The sequence below is a fragment of the Oratosquilla oratoria genome, chromosome 41, assembly GCF_046742065.1.
Source record: "Oratosquilla oratoria isolate Oo_2021 chromosome 41, ASM4674206v1, whole genome shotgun sequence".
Classification (NCBI taxonomy): Eukaryota; Metazoa; Arthropoda; class Malacostraca; order Stomatopoda; family Squillidae; genus Oratosquilla; species Oratosquilla oratoria.
Genome location: NC_134817.1, coordinates 9,166,742 through 9,181,349, shown reverse-complemented (window position 1 = coordinate 9,181,349; position 14,608 = coordinate 9,166,742). Strand labels below are relative to the sequence as shown.

General features: G+C 37.3%; 1 protein-coding gene across 8 annotated transcripts in view; it reads right to left on the bottom strand.

Annotated features, from left to right (window-relative positions):
- Nucleotides 1-14,608, bottom strand: part of bel (ATP-dependent RNA helicase bel) — a 34,861-nt gene that overhangs the window by 19,175 nt on the left and 1,078 nt on the right. Inside the window, exon 1 of one of the 8 annotated variants that reach the window (XM_076177980.1) lies at nucleotides 7,499-7,519. The exons of the other annotated variants lie outside the window; for them this stretch is intronic. Within the exon in view, the coding sequence (XP_076034095.1) occupies nucleotides 7,499-7,504 (6 nt within the window). The 5' untranslated portion in view covers nucleotides 7,505-7,519. Of the gene's footprint in view, nucleotides 1-7,498; nucleotides 7,520-14,608 lie in introns of those variants that run through there. 8 annotated transcript variants of the gene reach the window in all.

The following is a 14,608-nucleotide window of genomic DNA, read 5'->3' as shown; positions in this document are numbered from 1 at the left end:
CCCACTACTGGATTAGCGAGAGCGACATTGGAACTTTCCCGAGCGAAATCGCTCGTCGCTCCCGTGTATTTTTCACTGACACCTGTATTAGATCATTCCACACACTGCATCTTTCCAGAGTGTAAGTTAAGATGCCTAGGCCTTCAAGTTTTAACTGCAAACCTACAGTACCACAAAACCTGGCAAAGATCCTTGAGTCATCCCATAGATCTCTCTAGGAAGATATGTACTAGTGTTTGCATTGTATTAGTGTAACTGGCCTATGGTAATATGAGCAGGAGATCAGTCAAAATTAAACGAGAATTCTAGAGCCAATCCAGCGACTGTGTCAGCCACCTCAGATTTTGAAAACAGATGAGAGAGAACTATGCATATATGGGCAAGCAGTTTTCCCTTCCAAAAGAAGTTATTCTAAAACACCTGTAATTCATACAGCAAGAATAGTTTGGCATAGTAAATAAAGTTGAGATATTGCTGGAATGCATTTCTGCACCTCTTGGTGCTTCTTCTGTGGCAGGGGAGGGGATGAACATTTTGGTCAGGTCTAGGAACTTGTATACTCCATCAGTTGTGGTGGGGATGAATTTGCAGGTTTCTAATACACAACACTCATAAACTGCCTCTCTCATCTCAGAAACTCATGAATGAAGGTTAATCCCCATCCTTTGCTATCCTGCTTAGGTCAAAGAATGTACTCAGCAGGGTTCCACAACTGGAACCGATTTACACCCTAGTTTCATTTAATGGCAACCTTCTTATCCACTCAAAATAATAATTCAACCATACCAAAGTGCATTTTCCTCTTTATAAGGGGGTTGGCTTTGTCATTCACCCACCCCATACCCATCCAAAAACCATAAATAACCCTTTACATCTTAGAATTTCATGGCTGAGATTCATAGCTGATTGAATCCCACCACTTCACTATATGGGAACCAACTCATGTACACAAACATACATTTGGGCCACGTTATTTCTTTATCCAATTGCCACTACTCTCCATAACTTGTCAGACATTTCCCCTGCAGCCCCTTTTACTTCTTGTACCACCTATTTCTTTGGTCTTCTTTCTAAGTTTACTCCATCCACTTTGCATTCCACACACTATAGTCTTTCATTTCTCATTCTTTCCACATACCCAAATCACACAGCACTTTTGGTTCAAACTTTCCAAACATTTCTTGGTAAAATTATAGAAGTGCAAAACCTGTGATATAGCAATAGGAAATATTAATTTTGTAAATTGTAATACATCAATGTATTATATACCTTTCTTGGTGGAAATCAATAATAGAAAGTCACTAAAAGCAATACACGAACAGCCTTAGTAACTGCTTGAGATGCCATCTTTTTGATACATGCAGATGTCGAAGAAATTAAAATATGATAAATTCATCAAAACTAATCTGCATTTAGTAATGTGGTACCTGTAATTCTAGAGGTCATCTGCACAGATATTGACAGCCGGTTTTGGCATCTGATCAGACTGTGGGGTGTAGAGGAGTTTCATGGCTTGAAGAAAAACATGAAGCTCGGCTCTAGCACAGTTTTAAAAATATGTAGCGTGGTGATGTCACTTGAAGTGGAGATCACCCAGTACACAATGTCAATGCTTTTGTCAAATTGACATTGACAGGATGACAGACAATGTAGCGTCTTGAACCTATAGTCGCAGCTCCGTTCGGTAGTGTATTTGCTTTTAGCAAGTTTTTTTTTTATTATTGATTTCCATCAAGAAAAACATATGTTGATGTATCAAAATTTATAAAATTGTATTTATCTGTTGCTATATTACATAGATGTGCACTTCTAAAAAAAATTACCCATCTCTTTCCTCCCAGATTCTCTGGGTCATAATTATATTTTAATGACACAAACAAATTACATTGTGAAACAATATTTCACAAAAGATTCTCTTAATTTTTTTTGAGTGTTTCTCATGCAAATTTTTTCAGTGGTTCAAAATACGTACTTTTTCTTCTATCATTGACCCTTTTAGTGATCTAGAAAATTATACTAATATGAAATGTAAAAGGAAAAAAAAAAAAAAAATGAATTACTTACAAAAAAAAATTTCTTCACATTTATACTATAAATATTGACATTCTTGACCATGGCTGCAAGAGGATGCAGGAATTCACCAGAATAATTCTGTTGTGTGTGTGGTTTCTGCGTTGGATCTAAGCATGTATCACATAAAATTGTGAAAGGTGCAAGGTACCAAATTGCTTATAGCCTGTACTTAAGAACAAGTATGGGTGGTCAAGAAATAACATGGGCCTCTCATATGATTTGTGAAAGTTGTTGATCAAATTTAGATGCATGGTTGAGAGGTGCAAGAAAAGCAATAACATTTGCTGTGCTGCGACTCTGGTACATACATACATACATACACCAAAGGCTTTTCCCCCCTTACAAGGGAGGTAGCCAAAAAACAAAGGCATAAAAACCATCCCCACCCATTCCATCCCTAATACACTCCACTCCCCTCCACCCTCTCTCTCTCTTATCTTGGCACCTCCTGGATGATGGGTCATCCCTGCATGAGAGTTTGGTGAGAGCTAAAAAAAAAAAAGCATCACGATGATTGCTACTTTTGCATGATTGACATATCAAAGTACAGAAAAGTAAGAGCTAAAAAAAAAAGCATCACGATGATTGCTACTTTTGCATGATTGACATATCAAAGTACAGAAAAGCTAAGTTAAGAAAATCCCTTCCATATCCCAGCTTTTTATCCTCTATTGCACCTGTGCCACATGATGGTACCTTACTGGTTCCACAGCCAACAGAAAATGTAAGTAAATCTTATCAAATTGTGAACTCTATTCTTTGTAACAGAATCAATATTGAAATTTTCCAAACAACTAGTTGTTTTCTTGTCATGTGATTACACATACAATTCATATTTATGTTCCAGTTTTTTTTTTTTTTTTTTTTTTTAAGGTAGAGGATATGATGGAGAGTGGGAAGGTTGTGACAATGAAGAAATAGATGATTTTTTTTTTTCCCCAAATCAATGTGAACTGGATGAGCTCATCAGGGACTTGGGCCTCACGAAGTAAGGAACTGAGCTTTTAGCATCCAGACTAAGTAAATGGAATCCGTTGGGGGAGGACTGTAGATCAACAGCATACAGGAAGTGCCATGAGGAATTTGAAGAGTACTTTGATATAAGGGAGGATCTCTGCTTCTGCGAAGATATTAATGGCATATTTATAGCTATTGGAATTGATCATCACCCTGAACAATGGCAACTGTTCATGCATACATATACCAAAGTTAATAAAACACCAGGGCCTGACGGTTGACATCCAAGAATCTTAAAGGAAATGAAAAATGAGGTTGTTGTTCCTTTAAAAATTATTTTCAAGAAATCCATCATAGGAGATGTCCCAAGAGAATGGAAGCTAGCTAACATTACTCCCATATTCAAAAAAGGTGACAAAAAGAAACCAAATAACTATAGGCCTATAAGTTTGACTTCAATCGTAGGAAAAATAATGGAAACTATCATCAGAGATGCTATTGATCATCATTTAGAAAGTAACGGTTTGATAAATGATAGCCAGCATGGTTTCAGACGGACACGTTCTTGCGTGACTAACTTACTCGAATTCTGCAACACAGTTATCTCGAATTATGACAAAAGAAACAATATAGATTTAATATATCTAGACTTTGCAAAAGCTTTTGATACCGTCCCACACGAAAGACTACTTACTAAATTACCTTTGCATGGAATAAGTGGTAGCCTATTAGGTTGGACTAGTAATTGGTTGAATGGTCGAAAACAGAGTTGTTTTAAATGGAAAAACTTCTGGATGGAAAAGTGTTGCAAGTGGAGTTCCTCAGGGTTCCGTTCTTGGGCCACTTCTATTCATAGTATATATAAATGATATAGACCATTGACTAAAATCTACTGTTTCCAAATTTGCTGATGATACAAAACTGTGCAGAGTGGCAAATGATCACTTAAATCAGTTAGATATTCAAGAAGATTTGGAGAAATTACAGCAATGGTCTGAAAACTGGCTAATGAATTTAACACAAGTAAATGCATACATACATATACCAAGGCTTTTTCCCCCTTCCAAGGGAGGTAGCCACAAAAGGAAAGGCATAAAAACACTCCCACCCATTTCATCCCTAAATACACTCCACACCCCTCCCACCCTTCCTCTCATCTGAGCACCTCCTGGATGACGGGTCATCCCTGAACCCTGCCCACCGCCCTGGGTCAGAAGCAGTGTCGCAAGACACAGTACCTCCACAGCAAGGCCGCTTCATTTAATCGGCGACCCCCCCTCTCCGTCCCCCTTTGCATATAAGGAGAGGACGGGGAGAAATCCCTTCGGGCTGCGTCAAAATTTACTCACACATACTACCCCACCCCCCACCCCCCCGCCTATTCCTCCTCATGTCGTCACAACATCATCCATATACAACAAGTAAATGCACATAGGTAAAAATAACAGTAAGTACGATTACAAGTTATTTGGAAATTCGTTAACAAAAGTGGATAGTGAAAAAGATCTCGAGCGTAATTATCAGTAACGACCTCAAATCATCCAAGCAGTGTATTTCAGCCTCTGAGAAAGCAAATAAGATTCTAGGTCTGATTGCGCGATCTTTTGATTTCAAAAGTCCATCACTCATTAACAAGCTATATAAATCGTTAGTTCGTCCACATTTGGAATATGCTGTTTCTGTATGGTCACTGAATCTCATTAAAGACATTGACAGACTAGAAAAAGTACAACGGCGAGCCACAAAACTGATTCCAAATATCAAAAATAAATCATACGAAAATCGACTAAAACACACAAATGTTTTCCCTAAAAAAGCGTAGACTCAGAGGTGACTTGATACAGGTCTTTAAGATTTTAAAGGGAATTGACATCAAAAGGGACAAAATTTTCACAATGAATGAGAATCAGACAAAAAACAATGGTCTCAAACTGTCCGGAAATAGATTCAATTTGGAAGTAGGTAGAAACAACTTTGCCAACCGTGTAGTTAATGAATGGAATAAACTTCCTGCACAGGTAGTGCAATGTAGTTCAGTTCGAAGCTTTAAGAATCATTTAGATAAATACCTAAGATGCTGTAATGATTATAATTTACCTTATATTATTTGTTTTTGTTTTGTTATCATTTGTCTGTCTGATTTTCATTTATCATTAGTTATATGTCAATTTATTATTATTTACTATTTACCTGTTTGTTTATTATTTAACTATACCTATGCATTTATTTATGTATTTTATTTATTTACATTGTTATAGTTTTTATTTAATATTTTATTATTAATATGATTTTTTTTTGCATCCGACCTAGATATGGATCAAAAGGTCTCCAGTCGGCATGCTCCGCCTTTGTAGTCAAAATTAAGGGAGGTATATTTACTGGTCTTCAAGTAAGGTAAATTTTGAATCAATGCAACTTGAAAAAGCAATGAGTGATGTCAAGAGGATGTGCATTTTGAGGCATGGTTAATGGATACCTTGGTAATAATAGTGACCTAAACTACAAGCAGCTCACAGCAAAACTTTTAGAAAAGTTATAAGAACTTGGAGTATATAATGTCATTAAAGGTGCACTTTTTGCATTATTTTTTTTTCCACAAAAACTTGGGAGGAGTGAGTGAAGAGCATGATGAGAGGTTCCATCAGGACATTGCTGCAATGGAGAAAAGATACCAAGGAAGATAGGACACTGCTACAATGGAAAACTATATATGGTCACTGGTGTGTAAAGATCAAAGAGCTCACAGTAAGAATTCATGCTCATCAGTGCATTTCCAGCAAACTCTTGTAACCGTATCACATGCTTTAATACTTGCATTTTCTCATAATTTAAAAAGGGAATACAAGGTCAAAATATCAGCTACTACTTATAGACAATGTGAATATGCTAAATATAGTGTATTATTGTAGTTTAGCACTTTGTATATTAAACCTCAATTATCTTTTGAAATATCGATGCTTTGCAATTTTTAATAGTATTTCTAAGATCAGGAGAGAAAACAACCTTAGAAACTCTGAACATTTAAAGAAATGAAGTGTTACCCACTGCCTGGATATTGAAAAGGACTCTTGACAAGAAAGAACAATGGTCTGAAAATGGATAATGCAATCTAGTCTATATAAATGCATAGGTATGGGTAAAAATAATACAAAGCAAAACTATATATTTAGAAAATCTTTAACCCAAGTGAAGAATGAAAGGCATCTTGCTGTAATCATCATTAACAACCTTAATTAATCTACATATTCTACTTATGTCTACAGAAAAGTAATATATATATATATGATTGTATGGGGGGAAAGCCTTTGGTATATGCATGATCTATACATAGAGAAGTCCAACTATGACCAGCTAATTATATACATCAACTCCACCCACATTTTAAATATGCTGTTTCTGTGTGGTTCCCAAATCATGTTACAGACACTGACACCAAACATTATGAACATGAAATAAACTACAAAACTTGAGCCCATTTCATCTACAAGATGAGGAACCTATGCCAGTACGTACATAGCAGCCAGCCATTACTTCTGCCCTATGCACCTGGACTGTTCTTGGAGGTAACTGTCACTACTGGTAATTGGAGAGAAATGCAGGATCTGAACATGTAACTAAGCAACTGTCAGAGAAACATGGTTCCAATTACAACATCACTATGAGAGAACAACAATATTGTCCCCAAGATTTGACCCACTGATTATTCACATCCAAATGTACCGGCAATGTTTTATGAATGACTGGTATTCTGCTAGGCTATTTCAATCAGCCAAGGTTAACCCCTATGAAGCAAAAGAGGTAAGGCATGGATTTTTGATAGGTCCATGTGGAAATACATTTCCTGCATGAACATTCTAGAGCCTTCAGACAGACTTCCATGACTCTTGAACTTCCTCATCTTCAACTGATTGTGTTAGCCCAAATAGATCCTCATCCATTTAATCAGCTTCCAATCTTAAAACCCCTCACCACCAATACACTTTGAATCAGCTAAACTTACACCCCCCACCAGTAATTCAGTTAGCTGAAGTCGGAATTTCAGTCACAACCTTCACAGATTCCTCCTCTCACCCTGTGAAATCTCAATAAACTGACCACTTTCTTTTTATTACAAAAAGCAGATGGTCTCTTGTTTGACATCTTGGATAATACAAACCTCAAATGTTATATGGCAACTGTGCTAAAAGAGTAACTGGCTCTTGCATATACTGGACCTAATTTTGGAGAATTGTACAAACATAAGAAATAAACAGAAAAATCCTGAGGTCTTGCATAGATTCCAAAGTAGCAGACAGATGCCTGCACATGTCCCCAGGTCAAGTTATTGAAAACATTGTTAAAGCACTCATTCATACACAAGGGGGTGGGGGTATGGATGTTACCAGCTTTATTTTCTTTTCAAAAGTTCCATCTATTCTGTCAAACAATCAGTCATAAAGTATGCTTACAAGTACTGTACTGTACATACATACATGAGCTGACACCTTGATGCTGAAGGGTGGGCTTGAGCATCTTAATGACTGCGTGACTTAGGTTGAGGAGATGCAAAGGTCTTTCTACAGATAGCCAAATTGAATAGGTCTTGTACAAAAGATCAGACTAAGTAAAGCTCACAGGTCCTCCAGGATGGAAGTTGTGTATAGGTTAACAACCTGTAAACGCAAAAATCCACTTAGTTACTATATCTCTTGTTTCGCCCGACTGGACAGACCATACTGATCTTAAGATGCCAAAGATAATTGGATTCCATGAAGCAACCATGAAAGTTTGAACTAATTCTATCCAAGGCTTTCAGAGGTCATATCATAACTACATTCTTATACAGGTTCATGTTAACTATACAAAACCTGATGGCCAGTCTCATGAAGGAGAAAGTAAATAGTGTATCAATCTTTAAACCACCCTGGTTACTTTAAAACTTACTACCCATGAAAAAAGACATTTTAAACTGGTACATCTTTTTTTTAAATTCAGAGGGATCTATACAACCCTAATAATGAATAAAAGGATGATTAGAATACTAATGAATTAATTTTTTCTGAAAACAGGAATGATGGCTGACATAGGGATATGTGGGGGAAATGTTTAGCTGAGAACAAGGGTAGTGTCAACAAACAATAGTAAACATACAATATACATTCATTCTGCTAACTTAATGTACCAAAGTCACTTACAAAGTTTAAACTATATAATGAAATCAAATATAGTCTAATGGCTAATCTACAAATAACTGAAACCATACATAAAAAACATTAATAATAAATAAATAAAAGTCTTGGTGAAAAATTGTGCTGCACCTGGCTACAACTCAAAATGCAACATTTTGGTTACATAGAAAACTATTCTTTATTGGAAAGGTATTGAAAATAATAACCAATTACTTATTTGAGATTTGCACTGGTTTTGATCTAAAAATTATAATTGACCAGCAACAACTTGGAAAGACTACGGGTATCATTCCTTGGTCATCAAAACCCTCGATAGAAATTTCCATATTGCCAAACCAGACCAACACAACACAGGAACAGTCCCTTGCCAAAATTAAATGGATGGGCACTGGGTCTACAGTTGGTGAGAGTTCGGGCATTACCTGCTACTCCATACACATATCTATAACCAAAGCCCAGGAGGGCACAGTGGCATGCCTGCTTCTGACCCAAGAGACCAAGCTTCAATTCCCAGAGTGGGCTCAAAAATGAGTGTTGATTGTATAGTTGCACATCTGCTTACTTCAAGCCTTATTGAAACAGCCTGCACAAACTTTATACTAAAAAAATGTGGAGAACTGACAGGTTCTTCATTCAAGCAAACTACATGTGTAATGGAATAATTGAAAAACTATGACCCAAGTTTACAGAGGAGGAAATACAGGGGAATCCCTAAATCACTGACCAATATGTTAGCTAAAAAGCGTATGAAAACTGAAACAGATACCCTAACGAGGAAAAGCCTGATAACCAATTTGGGTTCTGAAAAGGAGACCCATACTTTTTTTAAATACTGAGATCTATCTGCAATTAAATTTGATATGAACTACCGTATTTTACGGCTTGCAAGACGCTGCATCTTGGAAGACGCACCCTAATATTTGAAAGAAATTTCTAAGAAAAAGTCATTCTTATACAAGAACACATTCACCATATACCTGACCACTGAACAAAAAAACATAAGAAGCAAGGAGTCTGCTAGACTTTTGTCTCAACTCTCATCATAAATTTGCTGAAGCACTCACCATCGATTCACAAATATGTAAATAAAAATAGCATAGGTAAATTTTTTAAAGGTTTTAGTGCCGGGCGACGGCACGTATTGTTTACATTACGTAATCCCTTGTCCGATTTTGTTTGTATGACGATGACATACTAGTTGGTGGTTAGTAAATATACCACACATTTTTCATTGTCCAAGGGTGGTTTTATTTTCATAAAAATAAATTTAAAATTTCAAAAATATGCATGTAAAAATATAAAAATTAAAAAAAATATATATATATATATATTCATCCTCAAATCCCGAGAACTCGTCATTACCGGAAGGATTATGGTATTGGAAATACTTGTAACAGCTAAGTACCGAGTTCACATTATACAAAAGGCCGAATTAAATAGTACTTAAGCTAACATCATAGTGTAATGACTCGACATACAAATCCAGAACGCTATCGGTCAAATGTCCAAGCTCACTAGAGCCTGGGTGTCGCCTTACAATATAACATTCGTCTTGGAAGAGGCACTAATATTTTTCAGGGTATTTTTTTTAGGAAAAAAGTGCGTCTTGTAAGCCGTAAAATATGGTAATAGGTAATGCTTTTGTGATGATCACAATTACATACATACACACATACCAAGGGCCTTTTCCACCTTACAAGGGAGGTAGCCAATATCAAAAGACATAATTCCACTCCCACCCATTCACAACCTTCCCACCTCTTTTCTTGGCTCTTCCTGGATGAGAGGTCATCCCTGCATCTCGTCCACTGCCCTGGGTCAGAAGCAATGCAGCTAAACACATCCAGGCCGCTTCATTTAATCGGTGACCCACCCTCTGCCCCCCATGCAGAAAAAGAGAAGACTGGAAGAAATCCCTTCAGGCTGCATCAAAATACTATTCACACACAACCACTCCCTAACCACCCATCCCCAACTGACTCTTACATCAAAAGGCATGACCACAATTACCAAATATATATATATATATATACACACACACACACAAAGTAATTTATTGATATCAATATTTGTTCCTCTTCATTTTGGTCAGTGTTTATCAACTGGCCAACATATATAACTGTTATAGAATGTACATTATAACTGGGCCATAAATATCTGGTTATCATAAACTGTTTTACACTAATATTTCAAAGAACATAAGAATAAAGGAGACTGCAAAAGACCATAAGGCCTACACTAGGCAGCTCCGTATCCATCACCACCTGTCATCCCCATCCATAAAGTTGTCTAACCGTTTTTTAAAACAACTGATAGTTTCAGCGCTTACTACATGGTTACTAAGTTTATTCCATTCATCGACCACCCTATTAGTAAACCAATTCTTGCCTATTTCCTTCTTAAATCTAAATTTGTCCAGTTTATACCCATTACTGCGAGTCCTGCCCTGTTGTTTTATTATGATGACCTTGTTTGCATCACCCTTGTTATAGCCTTTGATCCACTTGAACACTTCTATTAGATCACCCCGCACTCTGCATCTTTCCAGAGTGTAAGTTTAGGTGCCTAAGCCTCTCTTCGTAAGGCAAATTTCCGAGTCCTGGTATCATTTTGGTCATTCTTCTCTGTACTGATTCTAGTGAATTTATGTCCATTCTGTAGGACAGAGACCAAAACTGTACCACATAGTGAAGGATGGGTCTAACTGTCGCTAGATAGTTTAATAATTACCTCTGCACTTATTATTTCTGCTGGTATCAAACTTGTTGAAACTCCTGTATATTGTATGTGTGTATATGTATATAAACATACAGGAATACCTCACTATACAACTGAATTGCGTTCCCAGCTGACTGGTCGCAATGCGAAAATTCATATATCAAGGTGGGTTGTGTGTGTAAATGGGGGGGGGGTTGTGGTCATGGGCCCTGTCAACCCCTTCCCTCCTCATTTTTTGCCTCCTGGGGCTTTCACATACACCCAACATTTGTTTTACCTACTTTATAGCACTCAGTCGTATTGTGAGGTATTCCTATACTAAGATAAGAGGGAGGGTAGAGGGTGGAGGGGAGTGGAGTGTATTAGGGACAGAATGGGTGATTACGGTTTTTTATGCCTTTGTTTTTTGGCTACCTCCCTTGTAAGGGGGGGGGGGAAAGCCTTTGGTATGTGTATGTAGTTACTCCCATTGATTTACAATAATTTAATAAATGACATTTCCCATAAATCCAGGCAGCTTGGCACAAGAAATAGTCACCCCTTTAAACCATGGGAAAACTGCACCCTAGTAGTACTACCCATTGATCCCCTGCAGATCACACAAGGAACAAATTGCTGTAATTCGCACACTCTTCTCTGGAATGCACTGTCACCAAGCAATGTCACTTGTTCAACACCTTGACTGTATTCATTCACCCTATCTGGGGACCAAACAGACCATGAAATCCAAGACATCTAGGCCCAAGAGCAATCAAAGACTTACAAATTACAGCAGTCTTCTACTACTCTCAACTTCACCAACAATCTGGAAAAAGCACACAACACATCCACCTGAAACTAAATAGTACACTATCTGAAAACCAAAATTCTTAGACAAATTTTAATGCTTTCCATATCAAATCTAAAGAAAAAAAATTGAGCCTATAAAGAAAACTGACACCTACCTTACCAAATCAGGATGGATTTAAAGGTCACTCCACCAGCACAATGCCTACAAAATTTTACTTAAAAACTACTACATGGCCTTAATAAAAATGCACCACCATACAGAAGACTAATGGTGGCAACTGGTACAAAAGAATTTAAGCCCCTAGAAATAAGGATGAAGGATTCCTTTGTACATGCATCTTGGAACCCATACATTAAAAAAAATTATTGTGAAGTGACATGCATGTACAACTACCAGGATTGGTTGACAAGCTTTCTAGTTGGAACGGAGTGCAGAATACCTTAGCACCAGATTCTATCAGGGTCTAAAACAATGTACAACAGTTCCAATCACAACACTACCAAGTTACTTCTGGCCTGAACGACTGGCCGTGGTCAGTTTCCTTGGGTTCTGAAACACAAGGCTAAGGTGGACGGATTGATTGATCACATGACATATCCTCCTCAAACCCAGAGCACACTAAAGCTCATATGCAGATTATTTAACAATTATTGCACAACACCAAACTGCAAACAGCAAAAATATACAACTGACCTAAAAATGACATACAAAAAACTGTCTGTTAAACGTAACAAATTCACATTTTTCACTACCCACAAAAAAGATATCACAGCAAATGCAAATATGAAACTGAACATGAGAACTATTACCAGCATAGATTTTGGAAGACATCATTGGAGGTCCTGGTTGCAAACCTCAACTCACTGCACAGAAAAGTAGGACAGCTAGAACTGGTCTCCTGAATCAAGATCATGGTCAAGGCATTTGGGGGTCTCACTTTGATACAGTTAGCCTGTACATGCATGTGAAGACACTAAGGTTTTGCAAAGCTTTACATATGTTGGTATTGTAACACACTGAAATGGTGGGTCATAATAGAAAGACCTCTGCAGGATCTTGAGGATATGTATGCAAAATTCTAATCATTAAACCTTGTATGTTCCTTTTATGTTCATATGGCTACAAGATATGAGCACCGAAATGTTGAATAGAGGTATCTTCACACCTTTGGTACCAAGTGTCTTTGGCAAACTACAGGGTATCACTGGTATACTTTTGTACAAAACTAGTGACTGCTCCATGACACCAGAGTCCTATTACCAACATAATTTTAGAACTTCAATTTTGGTTTCATGGGAATGTGTCATGCTTCCCTGATGTTTATCCCATGCACTGTATTGTCTCAACAAGAGACAACCTGCAGTGGAGATGAAGAGATCACCCACAGAACTCGTGTCTGAAACAACTTGCCAAGAGCTGTTTGAAATGGTAAAAATGGCTACATGTGGAATTGCTTTGGGAAACAGTAGGGGACATCAGTGGCCTCCACATTATGTACCCCATTAACAATAATAATATAGTACCAACACAGAATTGGCCTGGCACCAAAACACCAAATGTACTGGATGCAACTGCCACACAGAAGACAGAACACACCATCTTACACTTCCCTACACTCACTCTGGGCAACTTCAAAGTTCCCCATCATGTGACACCTGAGCTACTGTGGATAGGTTCTTTAGGGCCACGGGTTTCCCAGAGGAGAAACTATGAGAATGTATAAAGCATAAAACTACATATTACAATAATCACAATTCACCACCAAGCTGCCTCAAATGGTATCTGCTTCACTCTTTTAATCATTCAAGAAAAATGGAGAACAACCGACTCTTCCAGTCCTTTTGTTAAGCAGAGACAAAGCATGCCCACTTATGTAACAGACAACAATCCAAAGTCTCCTCTCACAGAGATTGGGAAGCCTTGGTGACTGCTGCTGCTGCTGCTACCTGCTTTGGGGGTTGTAAATTCCCAATCAATTTAGTACACCCCAATCCCCGACTCATCAACACAGAATTGATATATGCAATGTTCTTATTATTTCCATAACATTATTTGGAAAGTTAATTCATACATCCGAATGTGAAGAATATTACAACACACACTATCCAGAAATTACTGGTAAATTACATAACATGGCTCTCAGGACATCATAAAAAAATACTACTTATCCAACCATGCCAGCTGGGTGATGTTATACTGGTTCCTTTGGCGAGGAACTGTTAAGAAAATTCTTCCAGAAGAACATAATTTCTATGGACATTACTGACCATTTTACTACCTGCCTATGCCAGGATTATAAAATCATATATCCACAGCTACTGAACACCTGAATAAATTCCAGTAATATCTACAAATCTATTTTTGTACATGCGCTTAAGAGTACGACTTGAAATACAATTTAATCAAATTTTTTAACAATACCTCAAGTCATTTCAAAACAAAACTACCACATTTACTTCTAAATCTTGACTGTACACCTTGGTAAACCTCTCCAAATTATTTTGTGGTTTAATTACATTGGTATAAAAACTACAATTTTACAGCTCCACACAACTCTCCACAGTTTTTTTTCTAACGTTTTGTTCACTTTAGACAGTGGTATCCATCAGAAAACTTGCTTTAAACTTTGTTTTTAACCCTACTCTTCCCTGCTGATCTGGGGTTCAATGACTTTTTTTTACAATTTCACTTTCTCACTGCAAAATTATTGTAGCCTGCTTGCTAATCTTACCTTCCCTAGCCTAACCCAATCAATGACCTTATATCACCTATGGTTTCCATTTGACTTTAGCTGTGCATGCCAAACAAGTATATACAACTGATGAATTCACCAGTTTGCAAGGATATTTCATATGGAGAGAACATTGTTCTTCTCATGAATAAAAAGGACTATAATGGAAAA